This window comes from Rhamphochromis longiceps, linkage group LG15 (genome assembly GCF_057381845.1).
Source record: "Rhamphochromis longiceps isolate RC_006_pf linkage group LG15, R_longiceps_female_GT1.1, whole genome shotgun sequence".
Classification (NCBI taxonomy): domain Eukaryota; kingdom Metazoa; phylum Chordata; class Actinopteri; order Cichliformes; family Cichlidae; genus Rhamphochromis; species Rhamphochromis longiceps.
In genome coordinates this window covers 7,302,280-7,321,513 of record NC_140571.1, presented here as the reverse complement: position 1 = coordinate 7,321,513, position 19,234 = coordinate 7,302,280, and the positions used below count along the sequence as shown (strand labels likewise).

The following is a 19,234-nucleotide window of genomic DNA, read 5'->3' as shown; positions in this document are numbered from 1 at the left end:
GGGGGAAAATGCAAGGGCAGGCTGTATGCAGGTACTCATCTACATCCCAATCTGGCATATAACAACTTTAGTATGGGGTTATCTGCTGCTTTTGCAGTTAAACTGTGAACGTCAAATTCATGTTAATTGGCCTTTTTAAGTGTGTCCTGTCATGAGCAGAGATGGGCAGTAACGCGTTACTTGTAACGCGTTACTGTAATCTGATTACTTTTTTCGAGTAACGAGTAAAGTAAGGGATTACTATTGCAAAAACGGTAATTAGATTACCGTTACTTTCCCGTAGGAACACTGCGTTACTGCGTTACTAAAACCTTGATTTATTTGCGAGAATGTCTCACGACAGTGCGCCGTTAGTGACAACAACTGTGTGCAGATCAACAATGGATCACATATCGATTGTGGGAGAGAGTAGGAGCGTGCAGCGTTTAAAGTGTGGAAGTACTGACCTTACTTTGAGTTTGATTCCATAAAAAGTGACAAAAACATTAGCGTCCATTGTGCGTGGGAAGAAAACTTCTTTTTACAGTGAAAAAACCCCTAAACTTCCAAGCAAGTACCGAGTGCGCAACGACGTAATGGGAAACTCACAGAGAAAGTCGTGGATTCTTCAACTGACCGCGGCACACCTGCACCAGGGTAAACCTCCGCCTACCGCAGTCCTGCTTTACAGGTGAAAATAGAGCAACAGGGCCACTGAGTCTTTGACTTTATTTATGTTCTGCTGTGTTTTACTTGCATCTATTTGAAAGAGTGAGTGTAAACACAAAAAACATTTTATTTTATGTGCTGGAATGTGCAGAAAATAGGTTTAAATGTTAAACTAATTTATTCAACTCAGAGAATGTTGCATATAATTAAATTTTTGCTTGATGCATAAAGTTAAAAGATTAAAACTGATAAAACAAGTTAAAAAAAGAGACTTTTCCATTTGATTCCATTTTGTATGATGGATTATGCAGAAAAAGTAGAATTGGGCTGAAAGATCTATCGCTTTATCACCTCTTCAGGTTTTAAATCGTGTTTTTAAAAAGTAACAAAGTAACTAAGTAATTAATTACTTTTGAAAATAAGTAATCAGTAAAGTAACGGGATTACTTTTTTGGGGAAGTAATCAGTAATTAGTTACTGATTACTTTTTTCAAGTAACTTGACCAACACTGGTCATGAGCATGTTATTACCACACGCACAAGGCCAGAGCAGATCTAACCTGTTTTGTTTTTTAACACTTGTTGCTTTATTTTACAGCCAGCCTTACTGCTACACGCAACAATGATTAATTCATTCCACAAGCTCGTCATGATCCACACCTAATTTAAATGGAAAATGTTCGCATTAGCATGACTGTTTCTCTGTTATTAGTTCCTCTTTGATTCATCAAAGGAGAACAGCTTGCTCACCATATCATCATGACTTGTTCAGTGCATGACTGTCAGCAAGCTTGAAACATACCACAACTCGGCTCCACCATGGTTACTTATAACGACGACTCCTCTGCTGGAAATTCATCTGGAACCTCTTTGGACTCCAGAAGTCTGATTCCTGCAACAGTGCTGTCCATCTGCTTCCTGCTGGGATTCCTTGGAAACATCGCTGTGATGATTCTCAAGCCAAACTGGGAGAACATGTCCAGTCTGAGCCAGAGTTTGATGCTGAACCTGGCTGTGTCAGACCTGCTCTGCATGCTTACCATTCCACTGTGGACATACTCGTTTCTCAATAGTTGGACCTTCGGGGTTGAGGCCTGCAAGCTGGTAACATACCTTGGCTACTGCAGTGTTTATGGCAGCCTACTGACTGTGACTGCAATGAGCATCCAGCGTTACCTTCAGGTGGTGCACTTTGAGAGGAGGCTACATGAAATTGAAGCATGGCAGCTGCTGGTTCCACTGTGGCTGGTTTCAACGATCCTGTCCATCCCTGTTTTAGTGGTCCGAAACCTGGACGACGATCAGCACTGGATACGCTGCAAAGCTCACTACTCCTCTGAGGGCCAGAGGATTGCGGTGGTGTTCACAGGATTCCTGATAGGATTTGTGGCATTTTTTGTCATAGCTTTTTCATACATCAGTCTCTACAGAAAGGTGAATCAGGCAGCCTTTTTCAACAATCCACAGACCACCAGACTGATTACCAGCATCGTTGTGACTGTTTTTGTCCTGTGGGTGCCATATCGTGTCATGAATATTGTGGAGATAGCAGCTGTTTCCCTACATAACAATCCCGTGATGAAGTTTAGTGAGGACACCTGGAATGCTTTTGCCTCTGTAACATTTGTAAACAGTGCCGTAAATCCGCTCATGTATGCCTTTACTTCTAATCATTTGTTCACTCTTTGCCAAAAAAGTGCTAAATATTTAATGGAGAAGTTCAGAATTCTCCAAAAGCTGCCTGAGTTATCAGATATCACTGCAGAAACTGCTCAGTGATGAAGGTGCTGTGGTACTCTGTGTTTGTCACAGCAAGCTGTAGGTATTTGGTGGTTTAATGATGACATCTTTTCTCACATCAGCTGTGTACTGATTAAAGCTGGTCCTCACCCAGAGCTGCAAAACAACATGTTTGTATAGAATGCAATGTTTGTTGACATGGAATCAGGTAAACATTCAAAACAAAGTACCCAGTATTAAGTAATATACGTATATTTTACCATAAATTATAGTCTAATCTCCATAGTTTTTAATCTTGTTTAAATCATCATTATAATCATCTTTAACTGTTACCATCCCCTATTGCATGCCATACTTCAGACATCAGATGCATACAAGTAGATCTTAAATTTCCAAAACCAAATCAATTAGCTTTGCAGAATAAACCTAGCCAACCACCGACCCTGCCAATGCTGAAAGCAGCCTGTCCAAAAATCACGAGTTAACAAAGAAGGAATAAGTAGTATATTTCATAATACTAATCCTAATACTAATGATGATAATATAGTTTATAGTTATAATTCACAAAGAAAATGTAAGTTAAAAGATGTTAGTTATCTTTTCTTTCTTTACTTCTTTTTTACATTTAAATATTATTATGTTTATTAGTCTTTACAAATGCGCCATATTGTAGTGGTTGCACAATTGCCCAGAAAAAGATCCTGCGAGAAGGCGCAGTGCTCTTCTGTTGAGTTCTCCCATCTCATTAGGTCTATTATCTCCAGCTGTGCACTTGTTATCGTATCCCCTCATTCTCATGTATTTATGTAATTTTTTAATTCTTATTATTATTAATTTTTTTTTACGGGGGCGTCCTTGCTGATTTCCCCGTGTTCTGGAATTTTTTTTTACTAATCAGCATAAATGATTGCTTTGAGTTTACTCCAGCCTCCTGTGTTTTTTCATCTGGGTCAACAATAAGCAGCTTCCAAGCAAAAACAAAACCAATAATAACAAAAAATCATTCCAACTTATTTTTCTCCTTCCTGTATAAAAAATAAAATCTTTTATTAAATAAAGATGTATTGTGTTGTTTAGAGAGAGATCTGACAAGGGTTTATCTCATGCTTTTGCAGTTCAAAATGTCAGTTGACAGGAATATAAATGTATCATTTGTGAACATATTTAGAGGAATATTTTCATTTTTTGTTATTTATAATTGAATGCTGCTTCATATAAGTAAATAAATAATACACACACACACACACTTCTTTTTATATCTTAGTGAGGACATCTAACAATCAAATATGAATGCCTAACCCTAACCCTTAGGCACAACCTAACCACAACCTAATTGTAACTCTGATACTAAAACCACATCGGAGACGACCATTTTATCTGTTTTACTGTTGGTTCACATCAGTATATGTAAAGCTGCTCAAAAGATGAAATGTTTTCTTGTATGTTATTTTTTTTTGTAAATGAAAACATGTACGACGCTACTTATCTTTTCTCTCATCACTTGTGAAATCTGTCACTGCCTTCCCTGTTCCAGCAAACTTTTGAACCAATTTGACCTACGGGCACATACAGGGTGCATGGATGTGTGTTGTCTTAGTCTCCAGTTATTCTTTTGTTTTGTCGTCCTTTGGAGCTTTGTGACATAACCCTGACTATGTGTATTTCCTGGTGATTTCCTGTTTTTTTCTGGGGGTTTTTTGGATTCTCTTCCAGAATTCTCTGTGTTTGTGGAGCTCTGAACTAATACTCACTTAATGAGTGTACTCCTCCCTACAGTTATTTGCATTCGGGTCCATGATAAACAGCTCACACAGGTTACATACAAAAAAGGGTCATGCAAATACCCATGCTGAGGAAAAATGCAAAAACCAAAGAGCTCTTGGGTGCAAAGAAAACCAACACATTCAAAACAATAAAGCTTTTGTTAAAATAAGAGTTCAAAGAGAGGAACATGGGTATGGGTTTACCTTGCACTTTTGCAGTTAAATATCAGGCAAGAGTCAGCAGTTTCAGCAGTTTCTGCTCCAGAGATTTTGATCTTTTTTGATGATCGGACCATCGTTTTGTTAGTCTGAGTCAACCTTTCTCTCATTACAGGGTAACATGATGGTAAACTGATCAAATTACTAAAAGCAAATGTAAAAAAAAAACAGACCCCACACAAAAAGGTCAATATCCAATTATATGACATAAACTTCAATGTGTGAAAAATAGTGTTCAACATTTTAGGTGTAATCAAAGTGTGTTCTTTTTCTCAGTAGTTCAACATGGAGACCTACGATTTGGTTCATGTGGGATACCTCTGAGCTCCATGTATGTTTGCATTGCAGGTCACATTATTAGTAGAGCTCTTTGTGTGAGTAAGGGGATGTGGGTAAATCCTTGGATTTTGTTTTTTTCTAACTCAAGTCCAAGTTACACAAACAAACACAAACAACGAACTATATCCTGTTCAGATAGGACTTGTTGGTGGAGACCGCAGAGCCAAGCAACAACCTTGAAATGTAGTTCAACAGCACAAAAACTTTAGGCTTTAGGGTAATATGTCAGAATTGAAAAAAAGGCTGAAGATCTGACGATATTCCAGAGTTACAAAGCTAAAAAAAAGGACAAGAAACTGTATCCTTTTCAGATAGTCCAAGACAGAAGATATGTTTGCTTTTATTTTCCACTCCATCTCAAACTAAAAGAAATTTTCCATTTCACCAAAGACATACAAATGTGCTACTAAATGCAAAAATCAAAAAGGAAAATCCAAAAGATTCCTACTAGCAAAATAAATGAATAAAAAGATTCAAAACTCCCAGTTATTCGTGTCCATATTTCCTTTTGTGGAAAGAGTTATGCAAAATTCTGAAAACATGGTGGCAGGTGTCTTTGGGGTTTTGCATAGCTCACAGTTTCCTTGTTATCAGTTCGTCTTTGACTACATCAAAAAACAGCAACTTGTTTACCTGGCTGCACATTTATCGTCATCATCACTTGCTCAGTACACACCCGAGCAAGCAAGCTTGCAGCATGGCACAACTCAACTCCACCAATATTACCTATAACATCTCCTCCTGTCCTGGATATTCACCTAGTTTCTTCTTGGAACCCAGGAGGCTACTTCCTGTGGTGGTGCTGTCCACCTGCTTTCTGCTGGGATTCCCTGGAAACATTGCTGTCATCATTCTCAAGCCAAACTGGGAGAACATGTCCAATCTGACCCAGAGTTTGATGCTGAACCTGGCTGTGTCAGACCTGCTGTGCTTGGCTACCCTCCCAATATGGATTTACTACTTTGTCTGTAGCTGGACCCTGGGCCTGGCGGGCTGCAAGCTCATGTCATACCTCATGTACTGCAGCGTTTATGGCAGCCTGCTGACTGTGACTGTGATGAGTATCCAGCGTTACCTTCAGGTCGTTCACCTGCAGAGGAGTTTACCTCAGGTAGGAGCAAGCTTGCTGCTGGTTCCGCTCTGGCTGTCTGCAATGATCCTGTCCGTTCCTGCTTTAGTGGTTCGACAGCTGGTAGAACAACCACATTGGTTTTATTGCAAACATCAATACTTCTCAGAGGGCCAGTCAATAGCTGTGTTGTTGACAGAGATACTGGTTGGTTTTGTTTTATTTTCTATCATTGTTTTTTCATACATCAGTCTCTACAGAGAGGTGAATCGGACAGCTTTCTTCAACAATCAACAGACCACGAGACTGATTACCAGCATCATTGTGACCTTTTTTGGCCTATGGGTGCCATATTTAGCCATAAATGTGCTAGCAGTGGCAGCTATTTCCCTAAAAAATGAGAGCCTGCTGAAGTTTTGTGAAGACACCTGGAACGCTGTTGGAACACTAACATTTCTAAGTAGTACCATGAATCCACTCCTGTACACATTTACTTCTATTCATTTGTCCACTCTGGGCCAAAGAATTGGTAACCAGTTAAGAAGGACGTTCAGAAATCGCTCTCGGTCAAGAAATGTCACTGCAGGAGCAGCACCTCATTGATATAAGCTCCCTGAGAAATGATTTTTACTCTGCTGATACAAACAGTGTGTGGTCATCTCTATTTGTCACAGCAAGCTGTTGCGGATAATGGACTTACTCGTTGAGCTGGTTCTCAACCAGAGAATTCAAACAGCATTCAAAAAAATCAAAGTACCTATTAAATGACCTCTAATTACATATAATTTTTCCTTAACTTATATCATACTCTCCAAAATATTTTTTCACCTGCTATGAAGGCTATGAGGCCCATTAACTGACTCTTATCGACTGTCATCACTCTTATGATCATACTTCAGATTGGGCTTTAGATTAGTTGTTAGCCAGAGGACCTGTGTAGCATGTCTCCAGCTACATGAATTCCTTAATCTTAACTAAGCAAACTACATCCAGCTACTCCAAAGAAGCCTGCTGAGACAACTAAGCCACTCAGGGCTGCTACTACTATTGGTTTGTGAATTGATGCTGAAATATCAATTATAATACCAGATATTTATGTTCTAGAAATAATCTAGCTCTTATCTAGAAGTTCCCATAGTAAATTGGGGAAAATTTGTAGTTTATGATTAACAGGAACATAATGGAAAGCATCTATATTATCTGCATTGTCTAAATGATTGGTAGGAACTACTTCTTTTTCCGCCTCTCATAATGATATCCTAATTTCGACTGTCTAAATGCATCACTGCTCATGTGTGCTCACTCAAAATGTGGAGCTGCTGGCAATATGTAGCACTGTAGCTGAATTTTGGAAAGTGACTTGCATCTGGGTTTAGGTTTTTGCCTCACTACAGCCTATACATACTTATAGTTATAGCATATTCATAACATACTTCATACCGTGTACATTATAACATATCATAATAGACCCATTTCTGTAATATACTCACATATCTATATTATTGCTAATATATATTTGTAATATATCTATATCATGGCTAAAGCACTTCTGGATGGATGCAAACTGCATTTCGTTGCCTTGTGCCTGTGACATGTGCAATGACAATAAAGTTTAATTCTATTCTATTCTATTGTATCTGTGTTTAAATGAGTGAATTCCTGTTAAGAGATATACTCTAAAACACTTCTTCAGTAGAGAATCAGAGAAGAGAAACACAGAACTTCTTGCTAGCAAGGGCAGCCTCCAGAACTGAGACTCGCACTGAGGACTGCCCTGGTCTTTATTTATATACTTCAGTGAGCGCTTGTTCCTTACATTGGAATGTGGAGGTGTACGTGTGTGTGTGTGTGTGTGTGTGTGTGTGTGTGTGTGTGTGTGTGTGTGTGTGTGTGTGTGTGTGTGTGTGTGTGTGTGTGTGTGTGTGTGTGTGTGTGTGTCAGAGTGTGACCCCATAAACGACTTCCCTTAACCTGCTGGTCTGGAAAATCCAACAGTTCATCTATATGTAAAAAAGGCACTTAGACTAAAACTAACATAGCTACGTTAATCCTACTGTAAAACAATAAAACAAGGTACAACCTTTCCCATGCTCCTAGGATGTGGGGGTGAACGCCAGAACACCCTGGAATGTTACAGACCTCCTAGGATGAGACATTCTTTCAATATGCCACCAACTATATACTTCTAAACACAAATGATTACATGCAGTATTCTACCATATGCAAACTTATATCATTAAAAGATTATACTGACTACTAAGTACAATTTTCCATTGACAATTCCCCACATCCTTAAAACCACAGATTTCCTTTTTTTTTTTTTTTTTTTTTAAATCGTAGAGCATTAAAAGTGGATTATGTAGACTAGGTATCTTTAAAATATACAGGGCACTCTCAGTAAAACAACTGCTGTAGGCTTGAAAAATCCCAAAATACAACGCAAAATATTTTCTAGATAAGATAGCTTTAAAATAATATGGATCTATAAAGTCTAAAAAGATGTTTCTCAGCTGTATTATTATTTTCATTCAGTCACATTTTGGTAATTGAATATTTTCAAATCTTTTTTTTAAAATTTCTTCTATGATAATTATTCATAATTAAACAATAAGAACAAGAAGTCCCATGTCTTGTATTCATTAGAAAAGTTACAGTTTGAAATACGCTACTTTTGATTTTCCAAACACAAGTTGTTGTACTGGCATCAGATCAGTACCATCGATACAGCCTGAATTTGACTTGCCATTAGATCGGAATGGAAATCAGTCACGTCGTACATCACTACTACATATCTATGACAGTGACAACAGCTCAAACTTACCATTCAGTGAGTTCATGACAACCAAAGCAGCTTCTCCACATCTTTAATTTTCTTCTTTCTCGATTTTAGAGGCTTGTGTAGATTCTGAGTTAATGTAATTTTTTTTTTACAGTATAAAGTGATTTGAGACAACTGCTCCGGTGATTTGGTGACATATAAATAAAACTGCATTGAAACTAAACAGAGGTGGAAACAACAATTAATGAAAAAAAATGAATAAATGTTTGCTTTGGAGCTCCTCCTTCACCAGAATCGACCATCTTTCTCCATTCTTAACAACAGAAAGAGTTAGAAATAGACAAGAAGAAGCACAGAGAAGGTGCTGCACTGACACTACAAGTCTATAAATCATGTCATCAGTTCAGTTCAGTTTTATTTACATAATGCTAAATCACAATAACACTCACCTCAAGGCGCTTTGTATTGTAAAACCCTGCAATTATACAGAGAAAACATCAACAGACAACAAGTATTAGCAAGTGCTTGGTGACACTCCCTTTTAACAGGAAGAAACCTCTGCAAAGATGCTGAAACATATAGGAGGTGTTTTTATAATATTCATTACAATATGAGGTACTGAAGTTAAATTTTAAATATGTTGAAACACAATACTGAAACATTCAAAATAATATAAAAATTAATAAAGGTATGTTACAGGCTTTGATTTTAATGATTAGTCAGTTGAACAGCCACATTTGTCAGAAACAATTTAACAGTTGTTTAGCGCAACATGCATTTATTTAAAGGGAGAAATTTAACAACATCATATCATATATATTATATTATTGAAACACCTACCTCTATGGTCAAAGGAGCTTGCAAAGAAAAGCGTCTGGACTTCTTTAATTTGCTTGAAGACGTTTCACCTCTCATCTGAGAAGCTTCTTCAGTTCTAAGGTCAAATGGTGGGGAGTCCCAGATTTAAAACTAGTGGGAGTAACCCCCCACAGAGGGACAAAAGGACCCCCTGATGATCCTCTAATCGCCTGAGCCAAGGTGTGAAACTGGGTGTGGGTCCCAATCAGCCAGGGTTTCGGGTGAGCTCATTGTGAAACCTGGCCCCACCTTATCATGTGATTTCCTGAGGTCAGATGGCCCAGGACGTACACCACTTTGTGTTGGTCGTTCACGTGGAATTGGGTATCATTCCAGTGCTGATTTACTCTGTCCTCAAAAGCTGGCCCATAAGTCTGGGCACAGACTGCCCAAAAAAATGAAAATAAATGTTCATTATCTGTATGTAAAATATTCTTTGCAAATATTCTAAGGATGTATTCATGTAAATAAAACTAGTGTGACATTTTTTAGCAATGAAATGCAAGAAATACAAAACTATAAAAAAAAAAGTAAATCAATAAAGAAATAAATCAATAAATAAAACACAAAAGTATTTTTATTCAAATTATTTTCATGTTGCCTTGAAGCAAAATACCTCCCACTGCTGTTACTGGAGCTTGCAGCAAATTACCAAAACTTCTACATATATTTATGTTTCATGCTTTGGAGAGGCAAAGTATGAAATAAACAGGGTAGACCAGTATTTCTAGTTTGCTGTGATACTGGGTTGCATCTCCCTTCAAATCAGCTTTGTGACAACTGGTCCTCAACTGTGAAAATATTGTAGATGTTTGTTGAAAAGGAGACATCTCAAAAGACTCAAACTTTCTAATGAATTGGATACAATCTTACCTTAAGTTAGAGTATAATATCAATTAGATTTTTTTCCTCACCTGTGAAAGTTTTAAGCAGATAAACAGAATATTATTGATTGTAATCACTTTCCTGATCCTATGTCTATGTAGGTTGTCAGTCATCCAGGTCATGATAATCTAAGGAGCTTGGAAAGAAAAGCGTCTAGACTTCTTAAGTTGCTTGAAGACGTTTCACCTCTCATCTGAGAAGCTGCTTCAGTTCTAAGCTCCTTAGATTTTAATGATCATACTTTATTGGGCATTGAGGTCACAGGGCTGTGTCTCTAATACGCTGGTCTGCAGTACGGGGGCCCCACAGGGAACTGTGCTGGCACCGTTCCTCTTCACCCTCTACACTGCAGACTTCTCCATCAACTCCCCACGCTGCCACCTACAGAAGTTCTCTGACGACTCTGCCATAGTCGGCCTCATCACAGGTGAGGATGACTCAGAGTACAGACAGTGGACTGGACTTTGTGGACTGGTGCCAGCAGAACCACCTGCTGATCAATGCCAGGAAAACCAAGGAGTTGGTGGTGGATTTCCGGAGATGCAGACCCACCACACTGACACTGGTGAACATCCAGGGAGTGGACATTGAGATAGTGGACTCGTATAGGTACCTGGGTGTTCACCTGAATAATAAGCTAGACTGGAGCCACGACACTGATACTCTTTACAGGAAGGGTCAGAGCAGACTCTACCTGCTGAGGCGGCTGAGGTAATTTGGAGTCCAGGGAGTGCTTTTAAAGACCTTCTATGACTCTGTGGTGGCATCTGTCATTTTTTACAGTGTTGTATGTTGGAGCAGTAGTTTATCGGCAGCTGAGAGGAAGAGGTTGGATAAACTCATCAGGAAGGCCAGCTTTGTTCTGGGATGCACCCTGGACCCAGTGCAGGTGGTGGGAGACAGAAGGACTCTGGCCAAAATAACATCTCTGATGGACAGAGTCTCCCCCCCCCCCCCCCCCCCCCCCCATGCATGTAAATGTTGCTGAACTGCAGAGCTCCTTCAGTGACAGACTGCTGCATCCTCGATGCATGAAGGAGCGTTTCTGCAGGTCCTTCCTTCCTACAGCTGTCAGACTGTACAATCAAAACTGCTCCGAACAAACACAGAGGCTTGTATCAGCGCTGTAACTTGCACTATTTTATCAACCAATTCACACTATAACCAGGATTTGCCTCATAACTTCATTTAATTTTATTTAATTTAATAAAGGTACAGTACTCTGTTTTTGGTAACAATTGTCCTTGATGTAAACATGTAAAATTGTTTATGTTTCTGTTCTGTGTCTTGTGTACTGTTTGTTTGTATATGTGTCTTTCTTGCTGCTGTTACACCCAAATTTCCCCTTGTGGGACAATTAAAGGATTATTCTATTATTCTTCTTCTAAATTTCATACAAGTTTTAAGCCTGAGGACATGTTTTGTCAAGTCTAGTGAATAACAAACAGAAAACAACTGAGAGTACATACAGTAAGCAAATGTAACTCCAACTACAATGTTTTCATAACCAAATTAATTAACTTTACTGCCTAACCATAACCAAACACCTGCCACCACCTACCCTATCAGTGACCGTAATAACAGATTCTAGAGATTTTTTTAAGTGAAAGTCTAATTTCTTTTCATTTACCCCAACCAATCCAGTACATGGCCTCGTTCTGCCAGAGGCTTCTTCTTGTTGAAAGGCCGTTTTTGTTTCTCACTGTCACCTAATGATCGCTCATAGGATCATTTGATTGTAGGGTTGTTTTTTTTCTGTATTACTGTAGGGTCTTTATCTTACAGTATATGTGCTGTAAGGTAAAAAAAAAAAAATGGTGTTGTGTTTCAGTGCTATATCAATACAATTTAACTCAGAGCTTAAATCTGGGACTCTCCACCATTTGACTCTAGCCCCGAAGAAACTTCTCGGATGAGAGGTGAAACATCTTCAAGCAACTTAAAGAAGTCCACATGCTTTTCTTTCTAAGCTCATTAGACTACGATGACCTGGATGACTGGGAACCTTCACAGACAACATTTTCCTTTAGATGATCCTCCCATTTTTTGGTGCATGTTGAATAGAAATACTAGAGAGACTGATATTTACTGTAATGCATTGATGACAGCCACATATGGATTTCAGACAGATTATTCCTTATCACTTCACTTGTTCCTTTAGGCTGATATACCCTGATTATAGTTGTTATAGGCTAAAAAGCAATAATGTATGGGTTGGAAAAAATTTATGTTCTTTTTTTCCTTTCAATTTGTAAATAAAACTAATATGCCAGTTATACAAACACATGCAAATGTGTATAGGTAGAAAAATGCAAAATCCAAAAATAAATAAATGCAAAAATAAAAATTCTCAAGTTTTACTGACAAATGATGTGTATTACAGACATAAAGCATTTACAGTATTTGCAGGATTTGGGTTGAGTTTTATTCAGCACATTTTTGTGGAAACAGCAGCAAACTTTGGTACATGGTTATAACCTGTAATAAATTCAAAAATGTATAAAAAGAGCCATGCAAAATCCTGACACCATGGGTGTAAATGTTTACATTGACATGACTGTTTCCTTGTTGTTAGTTCCTCTTTGACAGTTCATGTGACTGGACATTTATTATCATCACTTGCTCAGAGCACATCATTACCTGGAAGCTTGCAGCATGGCACAGCTCACCAACGCTGTGGTTACTTCTAACATCTCCTCCTCTCCTGGATATTCACCCCATTTTTCATGGGACTACAGTGGTATAGCTGCTGCAGTAGTGCTGTCCATCTGCTTCCTGCTGGGATTCCCTGGAAACATCGCTGTCATCATTCTCAAGCCAAACTGGGAGAACATGTCCAGTCTGACCCAGAGTTTGATGCTGAACCTGGCTGTGTCGGGCCTACTTTGCATGTTTACCGTTCCATTTTGGATTTACTCTTTCCTCAACAGCTGGACCCTGGGCCTGGTGGGCTGCAAGATCATAACATATTTTGGGTACTGCAGCATATATGCCAGCCTGCTGACTGTGACTGTGATGAGTGTCCAGCGTTACTTTCAGGTGGTATACCTGCAAAGGAATTTAAACCACATACAAGCATGGAAGCTGCTGGTTCCACTCTGGCTGGTTGCAATGATCCTGTCCATTCCTGCTTTAGTGGTTCGACAGCTGGTAGAACAGTCAGATTGGACATATTGCAAACATCAATACTATTCGGTGAACCAGTCAATGGCCGTGTTGTTGGCAGAGATACTTGTGGGTTTTGTTTCAGTTTCTGTCAATGTTTTTTCATACATCTGCCTCTACAGAGAGGTGAATCAGGCAACCTTTTTCAACAATCCACAGACCACCAGACTCATTACCAGTATCATTGTAACCTTTTTTGTCGTGTGGGTGCCATGTCTTGCCATAAATGTCCTGGGTGTGGCAGCTATTTCCCTAAACAATAAGGACTTGCTGAAGTTTTGCGAAGCAGCATGGGGCACCGTTACAGCACTAACGTTTGCAAACGGTGCAGTGAATCCACTCCTGTATGCCTTTACTTCTAATAGTTTGTCCACTCTGTGCCAAAAAAATGCTGAACATTTAATGCAGAAGCTCAGAATTACCCCACAATCTAAGTCAGCAAATACCGTTTCAGACGTAAGATGACAACGTTGAAAGCTCTTTAATTATTTAGATTTTTTTATCAAATGATTTTCCCCCTGTGATGCTGGATCTTCTCTGTCCTGCACTGTAAAACAACAACAACAGAAATATACAGTAAAATAATTGTGTGTAAACAACAAAATTACCTATAATATCGCCAATCACTGTTCTAATACAATTAATCAGACCTAACATAACAGTGCTGTTGGATTTTATTATGTATCTTATATGCAATGTTATACTTTTACTTTTAATCCATAATTAATGTCATAATAATGTAACACCCATTAAATAAAAATCAAAATACTTTTATTAAACTAGTAAATGGGTTTAAAAATACAGCAATCCTATGTTTTTTTTTATTATACTAACTGTCTAATGGGGGTTTGTGTGTATTTTAATAAAACACTTTATAATAATGTAACACTATTAAGCATTAGTAAGTATTAGTATGGTTGTAGTGAGTGCTTAATTTATCATTTATATATCATTACTCCTCCTTGGTATTTCATTTATAAATACAGATATGTTTATCCATCTGTTACTAATACCAAAACCCATGTACACCACCACTGCTGTACGTTGTTTAACTATGTACAGTTACTGCTAGTAAAAACCATAGTCGTTATAATAGTCATAATAAAATATGGTTATCTATAAGTAGGATACCTAGGAGCAGTTTTAGGGTTTTCACTAAAACACCACAGCACTGAGATGTGTAATTTCTGAACATCCTTAAAATGCTTATGGTTGAAAATTTACCTTTTTGGTAAGTAAGGCAGGTTTGACTTGACACCAACAAGTCATAATGAATCTACTGAAAGAAACAATAACAAGTCTGTATGAGGGAAGGACACATTAAAATAGATACATATGTCTAAATTTAAAGAGGCATGTGTACTGAATCCTAACTGTTGGGTACAAGCAGCTAAAAAACTGAAACCACTAACATTACCTCAGTCATTAACTTTGCTAGCAAGCCCACTCTCCTCTGAATATTATGAAAGCAAAGGGTTGGTTCAGTAGTTAAAAAATAGTTAGTTGACACCTCTGTTAACTACAGTAAAGGTAGTGTGTTATATTAGCAAGCTACTGATACTGAACTTAAGTTTCTTATATTTGTCTTGCAGATGCAACATGTACAGTTGTGCCTGGTGTACATTGTGATCCTTTTTCCTCCCCTAAAATTAGTTATTGGTGTTTTTACAACAATTTTAGAATGTTCCCGATGTCCACACACAACAATTTAATAATTACTGAAAATCTTGTGAAATATGCTTAATTCATATAAAATTATACTGATGTGAGATAATAAAGATAATTGCTTTGTTTGGTTACGAAAGCCATTAAAAAAAAGGTCTAGTACACCCCATGCCCCCTTTTAGACTCACCCCTGTTTGCTGATACTAACGCTTCCATGTAAAATAGCACAGTTATAATAAATGTATATTTAAACATGTTGTCAGATAGTGACAGATGAAGCCTCATGGAGACTTGTAGCTTTCCATTTAAATGATTTTAAAAAAAGGTTAGTTTCTTAAGGCTTCATGTGTAAACATACCCCCCTGCTGGTCAAAACCATTATTGTCATTTCAATTATTTGTGACGTTGTTTTGGCTGTCATGCAACAGTGTCAACATAGACGTAATCACTGCCTAGAATCAAAAAACAAAAAAAACAACGACTCTAATTTGATTGTATGTGGCTCATTCATTTATCAAAAAAAATGTTGATTGATGTGCGGTTGACAGTAGTAGAAGTCTATCAATGTCAAAAACCTTGTCAGTATGATTTCAGTATATTTTTGAATAAATCCAATCCAAATCCATGACATGAGATGTTGATGTTAAAATCACAGTCTTTTCAAATGATGAGACAGTGATTGTGCTAATGAATACTGTGCGGATGTTGACTTTTATCATTTTTATCAAGATATTATATTTTTTCCATTGTGCTTAGACTCAGTTTCTCTTTTTGCTAATAACCACTCTGGCTTTGGAGAAACCGTTTCACATTGTGCTGAGAGGCAGGAGTGCAAAACTATCCCACAGTAATCTTGCCTAGATGATACCCATAGATGCAGTGTTGTTGCCATTGACACACAATTAACACTTCCCAATGGAATGAAAAAAAGAAAACAGACTTGTGTATATTATAGTAGTAACACATTTCATTATTTACAGGCATATTATTTGTAATACTTTATTGGTAGAGATCACCTCATGGGTGGAGCAGCTCTTCACCTCTTTGTGTACACTGTTTTGATGGTATATATGCATCAATCTATCAATCGTTTGTTGTAAGATTCAGATAATTATTTTTTAAAAGCTAGATATTTTAAATGAGAATAAGAAAGAAAAGTATTTCTTTGTGCCCCCGTTTCCCTGTTAATGCCCTACCTGGCGCCCCTGGCAAAACATTGCTAGACCCGCCCCTGCACAGTTACCAGCTGTCAGCTACATAGAAAAGGATCCTGGTGTTATTTGTCTCTCAGAAACAGTTCATAACTTCCCTTTAACTCATTCATGTCACCCAAAAGGTAAACCTGTTTCTCCATCACCTGTTCAGCTCTGATGATTCAGTAAAGACATCTCCTGGTTTCATCTTCATGTTTCCCTCTCACCACATATCCAAACCGACATAATGACCAGCAGCTTTTACAGCTGTGGCTCCAGCAAACATCAGCTGATACTAGAAATGAATATTAAATAAATTCTAACAACAGCTGATCAAGCTTAAACATGCTGCTGTTGTTTAACGCGACATCTGCTGGTTTCCTCTTTCTGGCGCAAAGTGGGCGATAAACAAACAAGAGAGAAAATCCGATCAGCTGATCATTGATCAGTTTCATGATTGAAGTAGCAACAGGAGAGGGAGGGGGAGAGAATTAGAGGAGAACAGGCAGCTGACAGCGTAAAGACACAGAATAACTCCAGCTTTGTGTCTTTTTCATTCTAGCTAAAGTCCGGGACAAACTGCGTTCCTTTTCACCTCAATATGAAACGCGTAATATTTTCTCTGAATATGGGATGATTCCGTTTTTTACGGCAATTCTAATAATTAACCTTATGAACATAATAAAGTTCAACATCAGTAACATCATGGCACCCACCCAGCTGTATAGAAACTCCGTCATGCTAGCTAGTACCCTGCACGAAAAAGTCAGCATAACGAAAATAAACTCCACCTAAACTTGGTTTATATCTGACCCAGATAGACATCAGGTCATAACTTCTTACCTGAAGTTCAGTTCACCTGACACTCGGACCGGCGGCCGCCTTGGGTCTCTCCTCCTCCTGCCTCTTCTTTCCCTCATCCACCCGCTGGCCTCCATCACTAGCTAATGTTACTGAATCTGTGGAAGCTCCGCGATAGCCACCACAAGAAGTAACGAATAACGACCCTATCTAAATCCCAGTAACGATTAACGCGTTCCTCATTTTGGCATAATAACTAGTTACCGTGCTCGTTACCACAATAATAACGTAGTTACTGTAACACGTTACTTAATAACGCGTTAGTCCCTACACTTCTCATTTGCAAGCGAGCCTCAATACATGCTTGATAAGGGACTTCCTGGATTTCTTGACACATACTTCAAAGCCTCGAAACACTGTGGCCCATCACTATCAGACGGGGATTTTATTGTTTGTCTCGTGTTGTCAGCCTTTATTTTGATTTATTATATGATATTATCATTTCTCCCTTTTTTAAATGTGTCAGTGTTGGAAAAAAATGGCAAAATCTCCAATTGTATAGCATGAACTCCTAAATATGAAAGCGTATGCTCAAGCTTAAGAGATATGGACTATGAATCAAGTTTGGGTGTTGACAGAATGCATACAGAAGGCAAGTAAAATCCTGAAAACAATGACAGCAGGTGTTTACGTCAACACAACAGTTTCTTTCTTATTAGTTCCCCTTTGACAGCATCAAATGAGAACAACTTGTTCACCTGATGGTACATCTATTATAATAACTTGCTTAGTGCACAACATTGTCAGCAAGCTTGAAGCATGGCACAAGTCAACTCCACAGTGAATACCCTTAACTTTTCCTCCACTCCTGGATATTCACCCATCACCTCCTGGTCCACAGGCATGGCTCCTACAGTGGTGCTGTCCATCTGCTTCCTGATGGGATTCCCTGGAAACATCGCTGTCATCATTCTCAAGCCAAACTGGGAGAACATGTCCAGTCTGAGCCAGAGTTTGATGCTTAGTCTGGCTGTGTCAGACCTGCTCTGCATGCTTACCATTCCAGTGTGGATTTACTCTTTCCTCAATAGCTGGATGATAGGTGAGACATCTTGCAAACTCATTACATACTTTGTGTATTGCACCATTCATGTCAGCCTGCTGACTGTGACTCTGCTGAGTGTCCAGCGTTACCTTCAGGTCGTTCACCTGCAAAGGAGTTTAAATCAGGTTGAAGCATGGAAGCTGCTGGTTCCACTCTGGCTGGCTGCAATGATCCTGTCCACTCCTGAGTTGGTAGTTCGAAAGCTGGTGGAACAACGACAGTGGACAAAATGCAAAAATAAACACTCTTCTGATGGCCAGAGGTTGGCTGTGGTGTTGACAGAGACTCTTGTAGTATTTCTTTCACTTTCTGTCATAATGTTTACATACATCCATCTCTACAGAAAGGTGAATCGGGCAGCGTTTTTCAACAATTCACAGACCACCAGACTAATTACCAGGGTCATTGTTACCTCTGTTGTCCTGTGGATGCCATATCTTTCTATAAATGTGTTGGGTGTGGCAGCTATTTCCTTGAAAAACGAGGGACTGCTGAAGTTTTGTGAAGACAGCTGGAGCATTGTTGGAGCACTAACATTTATAAATAGTGCAGTGAATCCACTCCTGTACGCCTTCACTTCAATCCGTTTGACAACTCTGCACCAAAAATTTGCTGAACACTTAATACAGAAGTTCAGAAATTCCCCAAATCTGACTTTGTCAAGAGATATCAGTGCAGAAGCAATATCTCAATGTTAAAAGCTCTCAGGGGAATTAATTTTCCCTTGTGACATTGGAAAAGGCATCTTTTGGTCAAGTGATTTCTCTCCTGCTGTTACATGTAGGTTGTGGTGCTCTCTATTTGTCACAATGAGTTTTTGGTTTAAGCTCTAAATGTGAAAATACATGTTTGTTGACAGGGAAGCAGACAAATGTTGAAAGAATTAAAAGACCAATTACATTAGAGGAAGCAGCTGTGTGTTCTTCCTGGTAAGAGTGGGAACACAATGAAAAATGACTTCACTATAGCTGAAAATGTTTTGTAATAGTTTTAATATTTCTTAGA

General features: G+C 38.5%; 4 protein-coding genes across 4 annotated transcripts; all 4 read left to right on the top strand.

Annotated features, from left to right (window-relative positions):
• Window positions 1-1,452: 1,452 nt before the first annotated feature.
• LOC146651945 (leukotriene B4 receptor 1-like) lies at window positions 1,453-2,427 on the top strand. The gene has a single exon (XM_085382645.1). It carries the CDS (start codon window positions 1,468-1,470, stop codon window positions 2,425-2,427), a length of 960 nt encoding a protein of 319 aa, XP_085238771.1. The 5' UTR covers window positions 1,453-1,467.
• A 2,979-nt stretch (window positions 2,428-5,406) lies between these two features.
• Window positions 5,407-6,381, top strand: LOC146651944 (leukotriene B4 receptor 1-like). Its single transcript, XM_085382644.1, has one exon. It carries the CDS (start codon window positions 5,407-5,409, stop codon window positions 6,379-6,381), a length of 975 nt encoding a protein of 324 aa, XP_085238770.1.
• A 6,574-nt stretch (window positions 6,382-12,955) lies between these two features.
• Window positions 12,956-13,930, top strand: LOC146651943 (C-C chemokine receptor type 8-like). The gene has a single exon (XM_085382591.1). The coding sequence runs from the start codon at window positions 12,956-12,958 to the stop codon at window positions 13,928-13,930; it is 975 nt and encodes a 324-aa protein (XP_085238717.1).
• A 4,013-nt stretch (window positions 13,931-17,943) lies between these two features.
• LOC146651942 (C-C chemokine receptor type 8-like) lies at window positions 17,944-18,927 on the top strand. Its single transcript, XM_085382590.1, has one exon. The coding sequence runs from the start codon at window positions 17,944-17,946 to the stop codon at window positions 18,925-18,927; it is 984 nt and encodes a 327-aa protein (XP_085238716.1).
• The last annotated feature ends 307 nt before the right edge of the window (window positions 18,928-19,234 follow it).

What these genes read in the sequence shown, in the direction of transcription:
- LOC146651945 (XM_085382645.1), top strand. Translation starts at nt 1,468, where the DNA reads ATGGTTACTTATAACGACGACTCCTCTGCTGGAAATTCATCTGGAACC.
- LOC146651944 (XM_085382644.1), top strand. Translation starts at nt 5,407, where the DNA reads ATGGCACAACTCAACTCCACCAATATTACCTATAACATCTCCTCCTGT.
- LOC146651943 (XM_085382591.1), top strand. Translation starts at nt 12,956, where the DNA reads ATGGCACAGCTCACCAACGCTGTGGTTACTTCTAACATCTCCTCCTCT.
- LOC146651942 (XM_085382590.1), top strand. Translation starts at nt 17,944, where the DNA reads ATGGCACAAGTCAACTCCACAGTGAATACCCTTAACTTTTCCTCCACT.